This window comes from Schistocerca nitens, chromosome 8 (genome assembly GCF_023898315.1).
Source record: "Schistocerca nitens isolate TAMUIC-IGC-003100 chromosome 8, iqSchNite1.1, whole genome shotgun sequence".
Classification (NCBI taxonomy): Eukaryota; Metazoa; Arthropoda; class Insecta; order Orthoptera; family Acrididae; genus Schistocerca; species Schistocerca nitens.
In genome coordinates this window covers 206,351,156-206,375,110 of record NC_064621.1, presented here as the reverse complement: position 1 = coordinate 206,375,110, position 23,955 = coordinate 206,351,156, and the positions used below count along the sequence as shown (strand labels likewise).

The 23,955-nt window shown below is 43.2% G+C and overlaps 1 protein-coding gene across 1 annotated transcript in view; it reads right to left on the bottom strand.

The window, feature by feature from the left end:
* LOC126199488 (lutropin-choriogonadotropic hormone receptor-like) overlaps positions 1–23,955 on the bottom strand; it is a 648,355-nt gene that overhangs the window by 68,429 nt on the left and 555,971 nt on the right. The window contains exon 12 of the mRNA XM_049936410.1: positions 18,899–18,970. Within this exon, the coding sequence (XP_049792367.1) occupies positions 18,899–18,970 (72 nt within the window). The remainder of the gene's footprint in view (positions 1–18,898; positions 18,971–23,955) is intronic.

The following is a 23,955-nucleotide window of genomic DNA, read 5'->3' as shown; positions in this document are numbered from 1 at the left end:
TCTTTCATAATGATCTATATTTAAAAAATGTTCCCACACTATTTCATCCCCCTAGGGGTTAAATTTCTAGAAATGCTAAAAGACGTATTTCTTTATTTCTGATCAAGAACCACATACCAAATTTTTTAGGTCTAGCTTCAAAAATGCATTAACAGCGACTAATTTACCTAAAACCTTTCATCACCTATTTCATCCCCTTAGGGGTGAAATTTCCAAAAATCACTTCTGAAATGATGTCTACAGAATAATTTCAAGTTTCTATTCTTAGCGTTTTGGACTGGGCAATGATGAGTCAGTTAGTGAGTCAACCAGTCATATAGAGGGTAATGAATCGGTACATACACCCATCATAAAAACAAACTATAAAAAAATTTTAACCCTCAGTTTAAATACCAAATAAATCAAGGTGTTCGGGGAGAGTGGGGACGCCAGTGTCACTTTACGTCACAGTTTTCTTCCACTAGAAAGAACATCGTTTGCTCTGTGACAACTCTTGTTCCATTTTCCGCTCGGCAGTTTTGAACACCATAGTCCACACATCGACTATTTCAGATTTAGCACCATGTGACCAATTACTTCCAAAAAATATTATCTGTAGAAACAACGAAGATTAGGTTTAACGGAAGATGATGAAACGGTTGGAAGTTTCACAAATAGTTCTGACGTACGTGGTGATTATTTGAAACTGTATGTAAAAGATTTGCAAAAAACATCTCAGTTTGTAAATAAAATATAATGCTTTATGAATTCTTCGTGATTTGTGTATTCACTTCCCGCGAAGCTTGGAATAAAGAGAGATAGGTAACATCAGTATGAGGCAGTATCATGGATACAAATCACCAATCTACAACTTGTCTGAGTCCTGCGGTCAGTTACGAGGCTATCAAGGATGTTCGCAGGGCTGCAACGATGAAAATGTGTGATCAAACACTTGCTCTTACACGAATAGGAATACACAAGTGAGCAGTGAAGAGTAGCCGTGTATTTTCGACAATGGGTCGTTCTACAAGAGAACCAAACATCGCGAGGTGCGATGAAAAGGGAGGTGAAAATATACATACGGGTACCGACAGAAGAGAGGCGAGAGCGGCTGCAACGCCGCATTGCTCGACCGGCCTTACGGTGAAGACACCTGCGTCCCACTTTTAGATCCGCAAACACGATAGCCAAAAATTTCTTTTGTTGTGAGGGAGAACTTAGCTTGCTGGACAAGCTATACCTCTCTTCCCAGGTATTCTAGGTCTGATCTTTACATGTCCGCTCACTAGACGCCACGGGGGTAAAACTGGAGGAAGAAGAGAGAAAATATATAGTTTTTGTGGACTGCGGGTGATTTGGACCTTCTCGCAAAGGATGAAAACCAGTAACAGCAAATATTGGATATCACTGAAGCTAGATACAATCAATAGAAAGAGAAGATAAATAACGATACTAGGAAATAAGTACATGGATAAGCATTATGCTCTATAACTATCAATATATGCACACATATGAACTAGATTTAAATGAGTAAAGCTGACGATACCTTTTAAACCTACCACCGCCAATCACTAATTTTTGCGGTTGGTGCATTTTTGCCACTGTGCAGTGTCATTTGCTGTGTTTGTGGAGATACGAGTGTTCGAAATGGTCGCCATCACATCGTGATGGTTACCAGGCTATTTTCTCTGTCTTCAGAATCGACGTATGTTTCAAGAGAAAATATTAGAGACTGTTCTGTAATTCTCTAGATTTTTTACGAATATTCTGGAATGATAGCGATTGTCACCTAACGTTCTAGAATACTCTCCATGTATCAGAACATAGCTTATAAAAGACCCATGTCATACTGATACGCACTCCGGCAAAATCGCCTTAACCGATGAACAGAGGAGCGTAGTAAAGGCAGAGGAACAACTCAGCGAAAAAGTGTATCCGCTTGTAGTGAGAAACTACGTAAACAAACAATGTTTGTGTGACTGAACAATTTTCGCTATAAAAAGCAGTTCAAACAAACAAATTAGTGAGCGCTAGGAAAGATAAAAATATAAAAATCAATTGGTTCGAAGATGAAGCAAGAGAAATGCGTAATGTCCCCAACAGAATTCCTAAATTCGCTCAATATTCCTTGTATGTCTTCGCTAAAGGCGTCTAAACAACGTCATAGTCGTGTAAATATTAACCAAAAAAGAAAAGAGCAAGTAAGTGTTCATGCAACGAATTCCACTCATTTCTGATTACTTACCATTCAGCAATAAAAAGCTCCAGTTTCCGGTAAGATTAGTGTACAATACATTCCAGTGATGAAAAGTGACTTTAAAAGAAACGTGTTTGTCTCACGGACAATTACACGTTGAGTGTAGCATGTTGGACAACCATAAAACTTATTCGCCTTCGTACCTCACTCCAAAACACCAACCGAATATAGAACTGTACCTTGAATACGTTAGGATGTATAAATGAGAGCATTAGTTGCACTTTTCAATAAATAAATCAAATAAAAGGTATGGGTCTTCTTCAGCTAGTGAAGAAATATTATAATATGTGCAAAGCTATAAATACCTAGAAAGCAGAACAGAAAGCAATCGAAATTCACAGATATGGTGAAATACACCCTTTGTATGAAAACAAGAGTTTGATAAAGAATGGAGGACAAAGATTTGAGGAAAAGGCTGATGAAATGTTTCGTATGGAATATTCTCCCGTATGGTGCTGAAACGTGGACAATGAAAGGCGAAAGGAATATAAATACTAGAGGCTTCTCTGTCTTCAGTGAAGAATGGAAAACATAAGTTGGATGTAAAGGGTGATAAACGGAGAGATGCTGAGAGGAGTAGAAGAGAAGAGGCCATTAGTGAGTGAAGTAAAAAAAAAAGGAAAAAAAACTAGGCGGGACATCTGTTAAACTGGGATGCTATGTGGAAGGGAAGGGGAGGCGAGGGAGGAAGAAACTGGACTACTTGCCTGATTGCAACCCATGCAGCAGGTTGGAGAAGGAAACGGTGGACCGGAAGTAATGCAGACGCGCATGAAGCTGCTAACACAACAGAAAACTGATGATGATGATGATGATGATGATGATGTCATGTAATAGATATTCATCATCATCTCAGCCCATACTCATCGAGGCTGACACATCGTATGTTAGCTAAGTGCCGGAACTATAATCGCTGCTCCTCTCACACAATGCAAAGGGCGCGTTTCTCCATTTTAATGTCTCTACTTGTTTCTTCACGTACAATCATCAGCGAGAACAATCTAAAGCAATTTTGATTCGAAATTTTGATCTGCATTTCGGTAGAGACGGCAGCCACAGAGTAGCTAGGTTGTTGCTTGCTTTATTTGTAAATAAAAGGCTGGATTTGCGCGGAAGTCCACAGAAGTGTTTTGCTATAACGGTCGGGCCTGTTCTGCACAGCCACGTTTAAAAAACTATATATATACTCTTTCGGACATGTTCCAAACTATATATATATATATATATATATATATATATATATATATATATATATATATATATATATACTCTTTCGGACATGTTCCATGTCGGAAAGAATAAATACCATATATATTTAACACGAGGACAACGAATGATCTCTTGAGTCGAGATGGGCACCAGGCTCGTACTCTTAGGGGAATCGGCGAAATGCCACGAATAATGAGGATAATGGGCAAGGGGCACTACATTAACATTGTGGCAATAAGTTGAGAATTTGGGTCCGAGGGGAGGAGTGCTAGGTAATCCGTGCCTGTGTGACGACCATTGTGCTTGGATGGTGCAGTGGTCAGTGCTTCTGGCTTAGTAAGCAGGTGACACGAGTTCGAATCTCGATGCAGCTCAAATTTTCAACTTTACCCATTGATTTAAACCAATGCCCACTCGCAGCCAGTTTCTGTAATTCCTTTGTTCTTACAAGCTACTCTGCTCTGCGAACTGTGCTTTCAATTCCAGCGTGTCCATACCACTAAAATTTGAATGTGTATTCACTATGAAACAGTATACATATTTATCTGCCAGTTTCATTTTGTTTGTATCAAACTATTGTCACTTTTCTCTGAATCTTACATTCATTTGTTGACAATTTCAATGAAAAAGAGTAAAGGTAAAATTTGAAGAAGAAAATTTATTATTAATTTTTCACAGAACACTACAAGGTTTTATTTTGAAACGTTCATTTATTTGTGGTTTGCGGCGATGAAAACTCTAATACACCTATTTTGAGAAAATAGGGTTGCAAACACCATTTTCCACAGCCGGTGTTACACGAAAGTTTAAGAATGCACTTTCGTCAATCTGACAAACTTACACGATATTTTAATGCAATCGGAATGGAGAAAGTAAAGGAAATAACATTTAAGAATTTTGTAACGTGGAAAGACACATATATAAACGAGGAATAAATAAAGGTTGTAAAAGAAAAAAAATCTTGCCCCGTCATTCAGAACCCGTCCAGAGAAGGTATGAAGCAGACAATCACGGTAAACAAGAGGGATACTGTGGAGGTATGTACCCTTTATGCCGCTGTATGAATAGCTATCTTCCGCCGCTACCTCCATGTCAGATCGTATGAAAAAGAAATTTCGAAACGCTGTATACGGAGTGTCTACAACGCATCTAAGTGCTCTGAAATTGTAAACAGTGAAATATAATAATTTCTTGACTTCACCTATTTTGTTCGAAGAAGTTCATCATGATGTTTAACTGGTATTAGTTTAATTTGTCGTGCGGTAGCGTTCTCGCTTCCCACGCCCGGGTTCCCGGGTTCGATTCCCGGCGGGGTCAGGGATTTTCTCTGCCTCGTGACGGCTGGGTGTTGTGTGCTGTCCTTAGGTTAGTTAGGTTTAAGTAGTTCTAAGTTCTAGGGTACTGATGACCATAGATGTTAAGTCCCATAGTGCTCAGAGCCATTTGAACCATTTTTAGTTTAATTTAAAATACTTGTTTTCCTTGTAAATTATAAAATAACTTTTTTAAATACATTTACTGACCAAACGGCTAGTTTCAAGGGCGAGTCAAATAAATCAGTCAACGTCACTGGAGGAGGTTGTGTGGTAGATGGGGGGAGGGGAGAGTGTTGGTCCAAAAGTTTGGAAACCTCTCACGTAAATCACGTAAAATGTCATTTGCCGATTGGAGGAACATCTGCGTTATGAATGGAAAACTACAGGTTTCTTTCTGTTCTCCTGGAACAAAAGCAGATAAACTATGAGCCATTGCGTCACTGATAAATGTCATGAAAATCTAAACTGTCTCATGTCTTCAGTGGTCTTACTTCTTCATTTTCATCTTTTGCATCCTTCTCCATAAACTATTTCTTTTTTCGTTCGCTTCGTGTCGACGACTGTTTTCCTTAACCTTACATCAATATTTTGGCTATGTGCTATGCTCAGTCTACAAATACATTAACTTGCAGTCAGATCTAGCTTGTAATTGTTTTGAGTAATGGCTCTGTTCCAGTTCCTATCTCACAACTACGTTTTATGAGTAAGAACGCTAAGCTATAACGACATTGATAAGGTAAATACATTGCCAGACCAGCCCGGGCCAGTTCAACGCAGCGATACAGAGTCTGCAGGTGATTTTTGCCGTAGCGGCTAATTTCGGAACACTTGCATCGTTGGTATTCCGCCAGTAGCGGCTTGGCTGTAATGAAGAACGTGATCGTATTTCGCAGCTGCAGCTGGACGGAGCTCTGCCGCGGATATTGCAGCCATCCGCTGGAAATCGTATTTTGTTTTGTCGCAGGCGGCACGGTCGCACTGCTTGCACGGAACACCGTACGTGACCCTATGATGAATCACGGCACGTCGCTGCGGATGCGGCCGGTTGGCCGAGGTGGACGTCCTGTCACGGAAGCGCCAACAGCTGTCAATAATACAGGCGTGTGTGTACAGCTACACTAGCCATTTGCATTGGGTTTGCTCCCCATAAACATTTCTACATCGTTGCAGATCTCCATTCGCGGCCATCTGCATCATTGTACGAAATCTTCACTCTGCAGTGGAGTGTGTGCTAAACGAAGTCCCCACCACCCTATTGGTAAATTAAAACTGTACGCTGGACCTTGTCTGAATTCTAGAACTTTTATGATTCACGTGGTTCGGGTCAGTCGTCTTATCCAAGAGCCTTGCTGACTTTGCGTTATATTATTCTAAAGTGCCTCATAGGTACACTGGTCTTCACAATACTGGACGTGCCTGCTCTACTGAATCAATAAACACGGAACACAGGTTTTGTGTGTGTGTGTGTGTGTGTGTGTGTGTGTGTGTGTGTTTGTGTCTGTGTGTGTAGGTGCTTGTTTCTGTTATAAAGAGAAAATGGTTCAAATGGCTCTAGGCACTATGGGACTTAACACCTGAGGTCATCAGTCATCTAGATTTAGAACTACTTAAACCTAACTAAACTAAGTACCCCACGCACATCCATGCCAGGGGCAGGATTCGAACCTACGACCGTAGCAGCAGCGCGGTTCGGGACTGAAGCGCCTTGAACCGCTCGGCCAGAAGTGCCGGCTTTATAAAGACAGGGTGTGGAACTTGTGATGTAGTTAAGAACGAAGCACAAATACCCCTTCGTCGCCGTCGTCATCGTCATCATCATCATCGTCATTGCCATAACTATCACAACCATCACCAACAAAAACAACAACAACATCACGACACTGAAGTGTTTGCGATTTATCGGTATCAGTGTGTACAGAGTGCATGTGATGCTGTATATGATGTAATAGAGCAAAAAATTAGTCTATGACCACAGACGAAATTATCGCATGTTACCGCAAAGTCGTCTACACAACACATATAAGTGGCAGTCAAATGAACACGAGACAGATTGAAAAATATAAGTGAAGTGTTCATCATTTCAAAAGTAATCGTCTTAAATGTCAATACATCTATCCCACTCTGAGACAAGACGATCAAAACCTCCACAGAAAATTTTTTGCGATTGCCTACGGAACCATGATTGTACCCACGCGTACACTTCTTCGTTCGAACCAAATCGATGGGCACGAATCTTTTTCTTTGGGGCCTCAAAAGTATGGAAATCGCACTGGAAGAGATCGGACTGTATGTCAGATGCGTAAGAGCTTCCAGCAAAATGTCTGCAACGTAGTCGAAACAACTCTGACAACATGTGCGCAACAGAATAGCGGCGTCTGTCAACATTCCTTGGCGTTTGGACGTGATGTTGCGTTTCAGTTTTTGTAATGTGTCATCGTACTGCTGTGCGTTAATTGTGGTGTCGTGTTCCATAAAACGAATTTGCCCGTTGCTTCGAGTACTCTGCAGAATGCTTCTGGATGCTTCGGATGAAGAAGACTGGGTACAAACATGGTTCAGCAAGCAGCTCCAAAGATTTTTCCATTAAGGCATTGACCGCCTTGTCTCACAGTGCGATAATTGTACTAATAGTTACGGTGATTAATTTTGAAATAATAAACTTACTTACATTTTCCGATCTCGTTTTCATTTGACTGCCCCTTACACAAGTCGTATTAATTCACATAAATGCACCAGATAATGGACGCTTAAATCTCTGAAATGCATAGCTGAAACAAAATAGATTGACACTGGCGACGGTGAACTTCTCGTTGCAGTAGAAAGTCGTTGTCGTAATTTGTCTTTTGCAAATTTTCAGAAATACTGGTAAGAGTATTCGCTACACTGAATGCTATATACTAGCAAAGCCTCTGTTAATTTACTCCTGGTGGATATATTTTGCGTAGGCTCTCATAGCTGCCGTATCCTTTATAAAGAGCTATTCAAAAACAAGGATCAGATTTCAGCATTTATTTCTTCCAAACTACAAAAAATAGAAACACAGCTCTAATGTTCCTGAAAAGAGGAAAGTTCAAATTTTTATCCATTCAATACGAGCACCAAGGCTTCCACGACAAATATCAAACCTGTGACTCATTTCCTGCCACACACGAAGCAGCTGGTGTCTCGTCATCGAATTCACATGTTCAACATTGCAATGTCTCAGACTTTCAAGGGTGTGACGCATAGGAGGGATAAAAACGCGGTCTTTTACGTAACCCCACAGATAAAAGTCACAATGCTTGAGGTCTGGAGAACTGGGAGGCCACCGGCTATGGAGTTCATCTCCTACTCCTCTTCCAATCCAACGTCTTGAAATGGTCTCATTCAGGTAACGTCGGATGTGCTTAGGGAGTTTCTCTGCGACTTCGCATTTCTGAAGCTGTGAATTCGATAACGAGAGACCGGCGTCTTCGTGTGTGGCAGCAAATGAGCCACCGTTTTGATATTTGTTGTGTAACACTTGATGCTCAAATTGAATGCATAAAAATTTGAACTTTTCTCTTTCCAGGAACGTTGGAATTGCGTTTCTTTCTTTTGTAGTTCGGAAGCAAAGAATGTTTGAAATTTTGGCCTTGTTTTTGAATAGTCCTGTATATCAAGGAGAGTTGCTAGCCATGGCAGGAAAGCCTCAGTTATTCGCGACATGAATCCTAGTGCGCATAACAAAACTCACGACATTACATGAAGCAGATATACGAAAGAGTGAAGAAGCGAGGCTATACCTACATCACTTAAAACTTCCGGGCTATTAGGCCGGCCGGCCGCTGTGGCCGAGCGGTTACAGGCGCTACAGTCCGGAATCGCGCTGCTGCTACGGTCGCAGGTTCGAATCCTCCCTACGGCGTGGATGTGTGTGTTGTCCTTACGTTAGTTAGGCTTAAGTAGTTCTAAGTATAGGGGACTGATGACCTCAGATGTCAAGTCCCATAGTACTTAGAGCCAGTTTAACCTATAGACCGTGGTCGATGTACAAAACTTGATCCTAACGTTTCCAACTGCGGGAGACATCTTCAGAGGTAAAATGGCGAACGCAACCAGAAATAGAGGGAACGCCGAATATACCATATAGGCAGTGTAGAAGGCACTACACACTATTACGTGACATTGGCTACGAGATAATCGCTGCTAATGCCAACATTCTCGATTGAAAGTAGTCGATCGTCATACTTACGTTGCGATGTTGACATATAAATTTTATCTGATTTAACATCTTCCTCTGTGGTGCCTTCTACACTGCCCATATATTCGGCACTCCCTCGTGTTCTGGTTGCAGTTCGCCATTGTGACTCTGAAGACGTCCCCCGCAGTTGGAGAAGAAAAGTTAGGAGAAATTTTTATACACCGACCACGGCCTAATAGCCTAGAAGTTTTAAGTGATGTCAGTACAAGCCGTGAAAGCTTACATCATATGATGAAACCATACTGAGCTTCTGATGACGAACATGACGTAGCCTTATCGATATGGAACGAATGTCTTACATGGAAACTAGGAAGCTAGTTTTCACGAGGCTCAGACACATAACAGTATGATGAATATGCACAGCTCTTTGCATAAAACACTGAAAATTAGCGGAGTTATTGGTCAGACGTATTACAGCTAATATGGACTCTGGAAACTATTTCATCCCAATTTCATGAAAAATTTGTGGTAAGGTCTTATGGGACCAAACTGCAGAGGTCATCAGTCCCTAAGCCTACTCACTACTTAATCTAATTTAAACTAACTTATGCTAAGGACAACACACACACCCATGACACGAGGGAGGACTAGAACCTCCGACCCGACGGTGAGGGGGGGGGGGAGGGGGGGAGCCGTACGGACCGTAACAGGACGCTTTAGACCGCGCGGCTGGCTACCCCCGCGCGGCCCAATTACGGTGCAGCTCTTGTGATATGAAATTTTTCTATTACATACCACATATCATTTAAAATAACGACATTCTGTCTATCCAGCAAAGTGATCGACACATAATACAAATCCTTTCACTTTTAGATACAATCAAAGAACATGATTATAGTCTTCATAGTCATACTTTGTCAGTCTTCATAATATGCAACGCAGAAAATCTTTGTGTTAAAATCTTTCTTTCTACGATGGGATTTTAAAAAGTATATTACACCTTATTTTTGTAAGCCAAGTAACTTTTACTGAAGATCCGATGAGCCAGCCAGTCTGTGGATGGTTTTCAGGCGGTTTTCCACCTACCTCGGCGAATGCGGGCTGGTTCCCCTTATTCCGCCTCAGCTACACTATGTCGGCGATTGCTGCGCAAACTGGTTCTCCACTTGGGCGTACACCATCATTACCCTACCACGCAAACATAACGGTTACACTCGACTGGTGTGAGACGTTCCCTTGGGGGGTCCACCGAGGTTGCCGAACCACACAATAACCCTGAAAGAGTAGTACGGTGTGGGGCGGTGAAGGGGTGAAGTGGATTGCGGAAGTTGTCGTGAGGTTGTGGACCACTGCGGCTGCAGCGGGAATCGAACCTATCTGTCATTTATATGCTCCCAGTTAACATACAAGACAATACAACTTTTAATGAATGTTACATTACTCTTCAAAGTGACACAGATATATTACACTATTTTTCAACAGTCCCCAAGTCACTGTCAACGGTAGCAACATTCTACCCATCGCTCTGTTCCTCGACGAAAGAAATTCGCTCCTCTCCTATTTAATAACCGCTGTGAGAACGTCCTCTTTCTCCTAAAAATTTCTTTAGCTTGCCGAAAAGATGGAAACCGCATGGTGAAAAATCCGGACGGTCAGCATCACCAAAGTCTGGACGCGACACTGCACTTGATCCACATATCACCAGAATTCCACGGTCAATATGAGTGCAATTTAGACGTTTTACCCACAAGAATCTTACTGTCCCGGTAATTCAGTCTGGAGTACGTTTCCAGTTATCGCGCAATTTCGCTCGCCCCCTGTGGTGCACCTGTTATCCGCACCGCGTCAGAAATGAGTCTGCGGGAAACCAGAAAAAATACTCTATGCCGACAATGGGCCACTCCTGTTAAGTCACTGCCTTGCGTGAGACGACATGTGTAGCCCCTACGTATTTGTAAATGAGGTAAAGTAAAAATCAAAATACATCCGGTTCACACCTAATCGTTATAGCCGGTCCACGTCGAGAAAAACAAGAAGGCCAGGAAGTAAGATTGTTGTTTAAGGGGAGTTCGTACGCCCTTTCCCAACAATGTGAAATTTAATGGCCGCACGGGATTAGCCGAGCGGTCTCAAGCGCTGCAGTCATGGACTGTGCGGCTGGTCTCGGCGGAGGTTCGAGTCCTCCCTCGGACATGGGTGTGTGTGTTTGTCCTTAGGATAATTTAGGTTAAGTAGTGTGTAAGCTTGGGGACTGATGACCTTAGCAGTTAAGTCCCATAAGATTTCACACACATTTGAACATTTTTGAAATTTAGTTACTTGGCTTACCTGTATTTCTAGAACCACTGTAGTCATTGACATGAAACTCTTACAGTGAATTAAACTGTATGTTCTGAGTCTACTGAAGTACAATAATGCCATTTCAGCCATTACTTTCGGAAACAATTTTTTAACTACACGGTTTAAATTTTGTGTACGTTTTTGCCGTCATCCTAAATAATTTAAATTATACATAACATTATGTTGTTCTTTTAGTTCAGTAGACTCAGGATATGTATGTTATTACTCCCTGAAAATTAGAATTCTCTACTCAAGTGGTTTCTGAGATTTAGGGAAAAATACAACAAAAAATTTAAATTTTCAGGAACGGCTTCTATAGTTTCAAAAGACTGTAACTCATTTAAGCTGGTCGTAGGTTGTGTTCCAAAAATGAACAACATAGAGACAGAAGTGATGTCACCTTCTCCAGGACCTGACCATAATTTTGCAGGACAATGCTCAAGCACGTACACTGCAAGCTATTACTGAATTGTTAGCCGGGTGGTGCGGCCGAGCGGTTCTAGGTGCTTCAGTCTGGAGCCGCGCGACCGCTACGGTCGCAGGTTTGAATCCTGCCTCGGACTTGGATGTGTGTGATGTCCTTAGGTTAGTTAGGTTTAAGTAGTTCTAAGTTCTAGGGGACTGAGGAGCTCAGATGTTAAGTCCCATAGTGCTCAGAGCCATCTGAACCATTTTGAACTGAGTTGTTTGACTGATGGGGCTGCTAACTGCTATACCACCTACTGCACTCTCCTGACATGAGCCCTCGCGAGTTCAACTCGATTTCTAAACTGAAGGAAATACTTCACAGGACTCGCTTCAGAACTGCTACAAAGAAATGCACCGCGCCGCCATAACTGTCAACACAACTGGCACTGCTAAGAGTATCCTACGACTTCCACACCGCTGGCAACGAGTTATAAACAATGCTGGTGACTACTTTGAAGGTCAGTAAAACTGAAACATGTATCTATTTTGTACGAGCTGTAAATAAATAGCTGCCACCATTAAAGTTCCATTCCTCGTATGTAGGGAACAGCAACAGTCCTATCACACTTTCCTGGGGCACTCCTGACGATGCCCGATGATCGCTCGCCTAGAGAACAATATACTGGGTTCTATTACTTAAGAAGTCTTCGAGTCAGACACATGTTTGCCGGCCGGGGTGGCCGAGCGGTTCTAGGCACTACAGTCTGAAACCGCGCGACCGCTACGGTCGCAGGTTCGAATGCTGCCTCGAGCATGGTTGTGTGTGATGTCCTTAGGTTAGTTACGTTTAAGTAGTTCTAAGTTGTAGGGGACTGATGACCTCAGAAGTTAAGTCCCATAGTGCTCCGAGCCATTTGAACCATACACATATTTGTGAACTTATTCCATACTCTCGTACCTTTGTTAATAGCCTGCAATGAGCCATCGTGTCAAATGCTTTCCGGATATCTACAAATATGTAATCTGCCTGTGCTCTTCATTCTTAGCTCGCAGTGTATCATGTGAGAAGAAGGCAAGCTGCGTTTCGCACGAGCAATGCTTTCTAAAACCATCATGACTCGTACACATAAGCTTCTCAGTCTCAGTAAGTTTATTATATTGTAACGGAAATTATGCTCAAGTATTCTGCAACAAACCGAAATTATGGATAGTGTTCTCTAATTTTGAGGATCCATTCTTTTACCCTTCTTGTATACAGGGAAACGAGAGTTTAGGAGATTTGAAAGCGATCCGATCTTGAAACTTATTTTACATACAAACAACTCATTTTCGGACATTTATTACTTCTTAATACCAGGACTCCTCTATTACCTCTAGAATTCCTTAGCACCCTATGTTATTCCTTGCTTTTCAATGCGCTTTCGTATGGCAACATCCGTCGTGATGATCGGTTTGTTCTCCGACTGCACGTATCTTACATATACCTCTCCTCTCCACTATAAATACAAAATCAAGTTGCTTCCTTACCTCCGTCTCTGTGTGCAGGCTAATCTCAGAAATAGCTGTAGGGGTTCTGATCCGGTTTTCACTAATAGGTACGCTGATTCAGGAGTGGTGTTTTACATGTAATTTATAAATATTTCGTAAAAACTGTCTACCCTATGATGGACTACAATTAAGTTGTGTAACCGATGCCACTGCCACCTAATGAACAGCTGCGTTGACTCGGCAGAGCTGCAGCGCTTTTAGATAGCGGAAAGAGTGACCAAACTCTTGTCTGGTGAGTTGAATTATTAGTAGAACGTTTGGCTTAACACCGAAAGTTTGTAGGATCGAGTTCTTCTTAGGTAACATTTCTTCACTCTGCCTTTTAACCTTGCATTCACCTCTCAATGAAGAGTGGAGTCGCCAGCAATGAAACGTCGGTCGTATTCCACGTTGCACTGTAGGCCCCCTTTTATCCAGTTGGATAATTGTTTAGGGACATAAAAATCACCTAAGTGACATGCAATTGCTTGCAGTCGTTTCAGAACAACGGCACAGCAAAGAAATACGCCAGTCTGAAACCTGTGTTTTTCAATTATTTATGCGTAAAGTAAAACGAAGCATGGGATGCACCTTTATTTCTTTTAAACAAAGGAAGTTTTGCAGCAGCGCAGTAGATGAGTCAGCTTTCAGGTTTCCTTGTGACAGAGACGCGTGGTGAGCCAAAAGATATTATTTGTTTGGACATTTTCATATTATACAGACAAAATGGTTCAAATGGCTCTGAGCACTATGGGACTTAACTTCTGAGGTCATCAGTCCCCTAGAACGTAGAACTACTTAAACCTAACTAACCTAAGGATATCACACACACCCATGCCCGAGGCAGGATTCGAACCTGCGACAGTAGCGGTCGCGCGGTTCCAGACTGTAACGCCTAGAACCGCTCGGCCACTCCGGCCGGCAATTATGCAGACATCTAGAAAACGAATCTCTGCTGGCGAGAAAGAGATTTAGGCCTTTTAAAGAACGGAATGTCATGGGCACGATTTCTAGAATGCAGAAGTTTCTGACGAACGAATACACGATATTTCGAAATACTTGTATAGATGGTTGAGGGAAGCATTTCGAAATAGATGACACTGTCAGAGTGCAAATTTCTGCTTCTTCGCATTATCAGTCGCAATTCGCACTCTTAATTCACTGTAGATTCTTCGAACAACGGACAGTGAGTCACTCAACTTTGAAGTTCGCGCAAAATATGGCCAATCATCAGGATATGTGATGAGACTAACAATACTTGTATAATGAAATACACTACTGGACATTAAAATTGCTACACCACAAAGATGTTATGCTACAGACGCGAAATTTAACCGACAGAAAGAAGATGATGCGATATGCAAATGATTAGCTTTTCAGAGCATTCACACAAGGTTGGCGCCGGTGGCGACACTTACAACGTGCTGACATGAGGAAAGTTTCCAACCGATTTCTCATACACAAACAGCAGCTGGCCGGCGTTGCCTGGTGAAACGTTATTGTGATGCCTCGTTTGAGGAGGAGAAATGCCTACCATCACGTTTCCGACTTCGATAAAGGTCGGATTGTAGCCTAGCGCGATTGCGGTTTATCGTATCGCGACATTGCTGCTCGCGTTGGTCGAGATCCAACGACTGTTAGCAGAATATGGAATCGGTGGGTTCAGGAGGGTAATACGGAACGCCGTGCTGGATCCCAACGGCCTCGTATCTCTAGCAGTAGAGATGACAGACATCTTATCCGCATGGGTGTAACGGATCGTGCAACCACGTCTCGATCCCTGAATCAACAGATGGGGAGGTTCTTTGCAAGACAACAACCATCTACACGGACAGTTCGAAGACGTTTGCAGCAGCATGGACTATCAGCTCGGAGACCATGGCTGCGGTCACCCTTGACGCTGCATCACAGACAGGAGCGCATGCGATGGTGTACTCGACGACGAACCTGGGTGCACGAATGGCAAAACGTCAGTTTTTCGGATGAATCCAGGTTATGTTTATAGCATCATCATAGTCGCATCCGTGTTTGGCGACATCGCGATGAACGCACATTGGAAGCGTGTATTCGTCATCGTCATACTGGCGTATCACCCGGCGTGATGGTATGGGGTGCCATTGGTTACATGTCTCTGTCACCTCTTGTTCGCATTGACGGCACTTTGAACAGTGGACGTTACATTTCAGATGTGTTACGACCCGTGGCTCTACCTTTCATCGAGCCCTGCGAAACCCTACATTTCAGCAGGATAATGCACGACCGCATGTTGCAGGTCCTGTACGGGCCTTTCTGGATACAGAAAATGTTCGACTGCTGGCCTGGCTAGCACATTCTCCATATCTCTCACCGATTGAAAACGTCTGGTCAATGGTGGCCGAGGAACTGGCTCGTCACAATACGCCAGTCACTACTCTTGACGAAATGTGGTATCGTGTTGAAGCTGCATGGGCAGCTGTACATGTACACGTCATCCAAGCTCTGGTTGACTCAATGCCCAGGCGTATCAAGGCCGTTATTACTGCCAGAGATGGTTGTTCTGGGTACTGATTTCTCAGGATCTATGCACCCAAATTGCGTGAAAATGTAATCACATGTCAGTTCTAGTATAATATATTTGTCCAATGAATACCCGTTTATCATCTGCATTTCTTCTTGGTGTAACTGTTTTAATGGCCATTAGTGTACTTGTAACCAATAGTTTTCCTGCAATCATTTGAGAACAATTGCATAGCAAAAACATGTGTGAATCCAAATTGTATGATTTTTTTTATGCTTGAAGTAAAATGTTTACCGATAAAGTACTTCAAAGAATTTAGATTGTAGGCCTATATATAAAGTACGTTCTTTCATCAGTGCAGTGTATGACTCAAGTTTCAGCTTTCTACCTTCAAACATAGAAGTAGACACGATTTTTTGCGTCTGCCACAAGGAGTCCACAACAAAACTGCGGCACTGAGTCTCAACGTAGCGTCACAGCGCGCACTGAGCTCCACAAGAAGAGTGCAGTAACACGAGCTAAGCATGTACGAACATCACGCCAATTTTTCTTATATTTTCTTTCATTACTCTGTCTCAATCAACCTTAGATACATATTGAAGCAGTTACACTCACACACACACACACACACACACACACACACACACACACACATTTACACATGATACGCATCCAATATTTAATTTGATTCCAAATATATTACTTACATCGCAATGTGCCCTGATCATTGCCATGGCATGTCACTCCAAACGCCAATTCTATATGGAATAATAACATTCATACCTTGAGACAACTGTCATGGTGTGTGCTGCTTGCATCGCGTAAGTTATACTAAATGATGATGTTGTCTTTCTTAACGTTTGAACTTTATACGTGGCCGCCAAACAAAATACGCTGTCATTGAAATCGTCTGCGCGTATATAGTCAACGCTATCCGCGCGAAGCCGGGCCGGCTCGACAATGTACCATGAAATGATCATACGGCTTCACTGGCCAGGAGAATTCGTCGAGGTTGTTAGGCCGCCACGTGTAAGTCTTTCTGTCTAAATCTATATCTACATCTACATCTACATACATACTCCGCAATCCACCATACGGTGCGTGACGGAGGCTACCTCGTACCACAACTAGCATCTTCTCTCCCTGTTCCACTCACAAACAGAACGAGGGAAAAATGACTGCCTATATGCCTCTGTACGAGCCCTAATCTCTCTTATCTTTGCGGTCTTTCAGCGAAATATAAGTGGCGGCAGTAAAATTGTACTGCAGTCAGCTTCAAATGCTGGTTCTCTAAATTTCCTCAGTAGCGATTCACGAAAAGAACGCCTCCTTTCAAATGGTTCAAATGGCTCTGAGCACTATGGGACTTAACATCTATGGTCATCAGTCCCCTAGAACTTAGAACTACTTAAACCTAACTAACCTAAGGACATCACACAACACCCAGCCATCACGAGGCAGAGAAAATCCCTGACCCCGCCGGGAATCGAACCCGGGAACCCGGGCGTGGGAAGCGAGAAGCCTCCTTTCCCCCAGAGACTCCCATCCGAGCTCCTGAAGCATTTCCGTAACACTCGCGTGATGATCAAACCTACCAGTAACAAGAATAAGATTTTCACTCTGCAGCGGAGTGTGCGCTGATATGAAACTTCCTGGCAGATTAAAACTGTGTGCCCGACCGAGACTCGAACTCGGGACCTTTGCCTTTTGCGGGCAAGTGCTATACCATCTGAGCTACCGTGCTTCGGTATCTCAGATGGTAGAGCACTTGCCCGCGAAAGGCAAAGGTCCCGAGTTCGAGTCTCGGTCGGGCACACAGTTTTAATCTGCCAGGAAGTTTCCTACCACTAACAAATCTAGCAGCCCGCCTCTGAATTGCTTCTATGTCCTCCCTCAATCTGACCTGATAGGGATCCCAAATGCTCGAGCAGTATTCAAGACTAGGTCGTATTAGTGTTTTATAAGCGGTCTCCTTTACAGATGAACCACTTCTTCCCAAAATTCTACAAATGAACCGAAGACGACTATCCGCCTTCCCACAACTGCCATTACATGCTTGTCCCACTTCATATCGCTCTGCAATGTTACGCCCAAATATTTAATCGACGTGACTGTGTCAAGCGCTACACTACTAATGGAGAATTTAAACATTACAGGATTCTTTTTCCTATTCATCTGCATTAATTTACATTTATCTATATTTAGAGTTAGCCACCATTCTTTACACCTATCACAAATCCTGTCCAAGTCATCTTGTATCCTCCCACAGTCACTCAACGACGACACCTTCCCGTACACCACAGCATCATCAGCAAACAGCCGCACATTGCTATCCACCCTATCCAAAAGATCATTTATGTAGACAGAAAACAGCGGACCTACCACACTCCCCTGGGGCACTCCAGATGATACCCTCACCTCCGATGAACACTCACCATCGGACACTATTTCTGTTATATTGCTAGAGAAGGCCGAAATGCACGCTATAAGCTCACGCAGGATGGCGTGAGGTCTGAAACAGGATACGTAATGAATGCTATAAAGAAAAGTACGTAGCTTCTGGAATACTTAACTTTAATCCATCATTTGTATACATCGTTCTTGATGAGACATGCTTCATACGATAACTATCAATTGCTATGGCGCCTTGCTAGGTCGTAGCCATTGACTTAGCTGAAGGCTATTCTATCTGCTCTGCAAATGAGCGAGGCTTCGTCAGTGTGCATCGCTAGCTAAGTCGTCCGTACAACTGGGGCGAGTGCTAGTCCGTCTCTCGAGACCTGCCGTGTGGTGGCGCTCGGTCTGCGATCACTGACAGTGGCGACACGCGGGTCCGACATGTACTAATGGACCGCGGCCGATTTAAAGCTACCACCTAGCAAGTGTGGTGTCTGGCGGTGACACCACAATTTCGACAACTTGCAAGTCCGAATATGTCATGTGAACAACATATATTTCGACTGTTCTTTACGTCACTTGGAAGCGGTACTGTTAAAATTTTTAAGTATTTGAAGACTATCAAGAAGACTGTCGTAGACACTGAAGATAGCCAACGTGTGGCCAATACCGAGAACGACTGTAATCATAAAAATACTCTGTACATCCGTTTGTAGCGTACTATCAGTTCTTGAGCAGAGAGCTTAAGGGATCATAAACCATTTCTCATGAGAAGGAGGAAGTGCCTGACAGTGAACAGTACTCACAGGTCCTCGAGCTGCGTGAACGGCAGGAAGGCCTCCGGATGGATGTCGGTGATGCGGTTGTCCTCGAGGTCCCTGTGAACAGAGAGCTCAGCGTCAGGTGTGACGGCAGGCAGCAGACAGCAGGTAGCTGTCGGGTGTTGCGCCAGCGCGGCACACTTGGGCCCTGCTGTTGCGTTACACGCCTCACTTTGGCCCGGCCCCTGCTATTTATCCTTATCTGCCCTGCCTAATAATAGGCCCCCCGTTTCTAAACCTGCTCCACATCGTTTCCGTGGACACGAATAGCTCCGGGCTGCCTGAGCTCACTGGACCCACACGTCAGATCAGCCGAAAGTGAGTCAAAAAGGACAGATGTGCCCTCAAAAGCTGAAGTCGAATGGTTATTAAAATGCAAATCAAACTATTACTTCAAACATACGCACACGCATACACTCACTCACTCAGCACCCCCCCCCCCCTCCCCCCACACACACACAGTGTATCATAGTTAACAGTCTAACAGTGGAAACTAATACAGGTGAAGGTACATAAAAATTGTTTTGCGTTAAAAAATTTTAGGTGTACATATTGATGAAATCGTGATGTGAAAGTAACATATTACTGAGCTGCCCAAACAATACTTTCGCCTTTTTGTAGAATAGCTAGTCTTCTAAACAACGCGATGAACGTCCTAACGTATTTCATATTTTTCCACTTAATAATATGCAATGAAATAGAAGGTAGACAAAGATTTCTAGTCAGATGTGTACAGACTAATATTAACAGCGGCAGAGAATGGTATAAAGGGAGTAGGATTCGTTATGAATAGGAAGACGGGGCAGAGAATGAGTTAGTGTGAACAGTTCATTGACGGTGTTGTTCCTATAAGAATCAACAGCAAACCAACACCGGACACAACAGTTCAGTTATACATGTCGACATCGCAAACAGAAGATGAACAGATATAGAATAGACATGAGGATATTGAAAGGCCAATTCAGTATGTAAAGGGAGACGAAAATCCCATATTCGTGAGGGATTGAAATAGAATATGGGTTTGGTAGTAGGAACGAGAGAAGAGAAAGTCTGAAACTTCCTGAGAGATTAAATATGTGTGCCGGACCGAGACTCGAACTCGGGACCTTTACCTTTCGAGGGCAAGTGCTCTACCAACTGAGCAACCCAAGCATGATCTGACAGCAAGTTTCATATCAGCGCACACTCCGCTGTAGAGTGAAAATTTCATTCTAGAAACAACCCCCAGGTTGTGGCTAAGCCATGTCTGCGCATAGCCTTTCTTCCAGGAGTGCTACTTCTGCAAGGTTCGCAGGAGAGCTTCTGTGAAGTTTGGAAGGAAGGAGACGAGGTACTGGCGGAAGTAAAGCTGTGAGGACGGGGCGTGAGTCGTCCTTGGCTAGCTCAGTCGGTAGAGCACTTGCCCGCGAAAGGCAAAGGACCCGAGTTCGAGTCTCGGTCCGGCACACAGTTGTAATCTGCCAGGAAGTTTCATATCAGCGCACACTCCGCTGTAGAGTGAAAATTTCATTCTAGGAGAAAGACTGATTGAGTTCTGCAATAAATAGTAAGAACGAACCGCAAGATGAGGAGATGTACTTGGAAGACTCCGGGAGATACGGGAAGATTTAAGTTTCATTACATTATAGTCAGACAGAGATTTCGAAATCAGATATTGGATTCTAGCGCGTACCAAGGAGCAGATATATATGCTCGGATCACAATTTGATAATGATAAAGAGCAGGCTGAAGATTAAGAGACTAGTCAAGAATACTCAGTACGAAAAGAAGTGGGATATGGAATATTAAGGAATGAAGAGACACACTGGAAGTTCTCTAAGACCATAGATACTGCAGTAATGAACAGTTGAGCAGGCAGTTCAGTTGAAGTGGGATGAACATCTCTAATCTGAATAGTCACAGAAGCTGGAAAGAAAAACATAGGTACGAGGAAGGTAACTGGGAGAAAACCATGGAACAGAAAAAAATACTTCAATTGATAGGCAAAATAAGGAAGTTCAAAAATATTCGGGGAAGTTCAAGAATACAGATACACAAGCCACTTAGGAACGAAGTAGGAAAAGCAGGGATGTTAGGGCGAAATGGCCACATGAAAAAATGTGATGAAACCGGGAAAGAGATGACTGTCGGAGAGACTGACTCAGCATACAGAAAAATCAAAACAACCTTCGTTAAAGTTAAAAGCAAGGGCGATAACATTAAGAGTGCACTGGGAATTGCACTATTAGATGCAGAGTGCAGAGCGGATAGGCCTCTATGAAGGGGAGGGGGTTGTCTGATGACAGCGAAGGGACGGGGGTTTCAGTATTGGAATCATAAGTTTTTAGAACTTTGCAAGACTTTATATCAAACGAGGCGGAAGGGATAAGATAACATTCCGTTACAATTTCTAAAATAATTGGGGGGAAGGGGCAATAAAGTGAGTATTCAGGTTGGTGTGAAGAATATATGAGATTGGTGACGTACCATCAGGCTTTAGGAAAAGCAAACAATTTCGAAGACAACAAGGGACGATAAGACCGAGAACTATCGCACAATCAGCTTAACAATCCATGCATACTAGCTGCTGACAAGAATAATATACATAATAATGGAAATGAAGTTGGGAATCCGTTAGGTGAAAATCAGGTTGGCCTTAGGAAAGGGAAAGTCACCACAGAGGCAGTTTTCACGTTGCGGTTGGTAACGGAAGCAATAATGAAGAAAAAGCAAAACACGTTCATAAGATCTGCCGACCTGGAAAAAGCGTTTAACAACGTAAAATGGTGCAAGATGTTCGAAATTCTGAGGAAAATATTGGGTAAGCTGTAGGGAAAGATGGATGATAGACTGTGTGCAAGAACGAAGAGGGAGGAATAAGAGTGGAAGACGAAGAACGAAGTGCTTGCTTGGATTGAAAAGGGAGTAAGACAGGCGAGCAGACTTTCGGCCCTACTGTTCAGTATATACATCGAAAGTGGCAGTGGCGGAAATTAAAGAAAGGTTAAAGAGAGGGATTAGTATTCAAGGCGAAAAGATATCACTGACAAGGTTCGCTGATGACATTGCTATACTGAGTGAGAGTGAAAAAGTTACTGAATTTTTTAAATGGAATGAACAGTCTCATGAGTACAAAATATGGACAGAGAGTAAACGCAAGAAAGACGAAAGCAATGAGAAGTATCAGAAATGAGAACAGCGAGGCGCGTGCACGAAGTAGATCAAGTTAAGGTTTTCTGCTACCTAGACAGCAAAATAACCAAGGACGACATTAAAAAAAGTAGCATTGGCAAGAATGGCACTCCTGGCCAAGAGAAATTTACTAGCGTCAGACACAGACCTTAATTTGAAGAAATTTCTGAGAATGTACGTCTGGAGCACAGCGCTACATCTATATCTACCGGGTGATCAAAAAGTCTGTATAGATTTGAAAACTTAATAAACCACGGAATGGTGTAGATACAGAGGTAAAAATTGACACACATGCTTAGAATGACATGGGGTTTTATTAGAACAAAAAAAAACGAAGTTCACAAAATGTCCGACGGATGGCGCTGGACAGCAAAACGTCAGTGACTGCGCATGACAATCGTGTATAAAAGGAGCTGTAATGAGAGAGAGAGAGAGTCAGATGTGCCAGCAGTCGCAGCATGTTGACATTACCTGAAAAGGCGCTTTTAGTGAAGCTGTATTATCAGAATGGGGAATGTGCTAGTTCAGCGTTACGATCCTATCACCATAGGAAGGGGATTCGAACGGGTAAAGGTCCGTTGACAAATGCAGCTATGGCGAGAATGATTTTCAAGTTCGAAGCCTCGGGTTGTTTAGACGATGGACCCCGTAGTGGCCGACTGAGCACAAGGCGTAATGCTGCTGAGGCAATTCAGGAAGAAATGGAGACTGTAGCGGGTTCGTCTATGAACGGGGAAGTAGCGATCGTGCAGTCGCACGTCGCACCGGCATTCCATACACTACTGTTTGGTTGGCACTAAGGAGTACCCTCCGATGCGATCCGTACAAAATCCATCGGCATCATGAACTGTTACCTGGCGATTTAGTGAATCGGAGGGCATTTGCGATGTGGGCGTTTCAAAAGATAGCGGAAGGTGACGATTGGTTGAGTAACGTGTTGTGGACCGACGAAGCTCATTTCACGTTCCGAGGGTCTGTCAACGCCCACAACTGCAGAATTTGGGCTACCGGAAATCCTAGAACTGTCGTGGAAACTCCATTGCACGACGAAAAAGTCACAGTATGGGCTGGATTTACCACATCTACCTTTATCGGGCCTTTTTTCTTCGAGGAAATGCGTGATTCTGGTTTTGCAACTGCTACCGTGACGGGTGAGAGGTACGCCGATATGTTACAGAATCGCATCATCCCCAGCCTGGCTGATAAACACCTGCTGGAACGTACGATGCTTATGCAGGATGGCGCTCAACCCCATATTGTTAGACGCGTGAAAGATCTCTTGCGCGCGTCGTTTGGTGATGATCGTGTGCTCCGCCGCCACTTTCGTCATGCTTGGCTTCCCAGGTTCCCAGACCTCAGTCCGTGCGATTATTGGCTTTGGGGTTACCTGAAGTCGCAAGTGTATCGTGATCGACCGACATCTCTAGGGATGCTGAAAGACAACATCCAACGCCAATGCCTCACCATAACTCCGTACATGCTTTACAGTGCTGTTCACAACATTATTCCTCGACTACAGCTATTGTTGAGGAATGATGGTGGACATATTGAGCATTTCCTGTAAAGGACATCATCTTTGTTTTGCCTTACTTTGTTATGCTAATTATTGCTATTCTGATCAGACGAAGCGCCATCTGTCGGAAATTTTTTGAACTTTTGTATTTCTTAGGTTCTAATAAAACCCCATGTCATTCCAAGCACGTGTGTCAATTTGTACCTATCTACATTATTCCGTGATTTATTCAATTTTCAAATTTATACTGACTTTTTGATCACCCGGTACATGGATACTCCGGAAGCCGCAAGCCGCCGTACGGTGGATGGCTGAGAGTATCCTGTCGTTTCCTTTCCTATTCCACTTGCTAATAGAT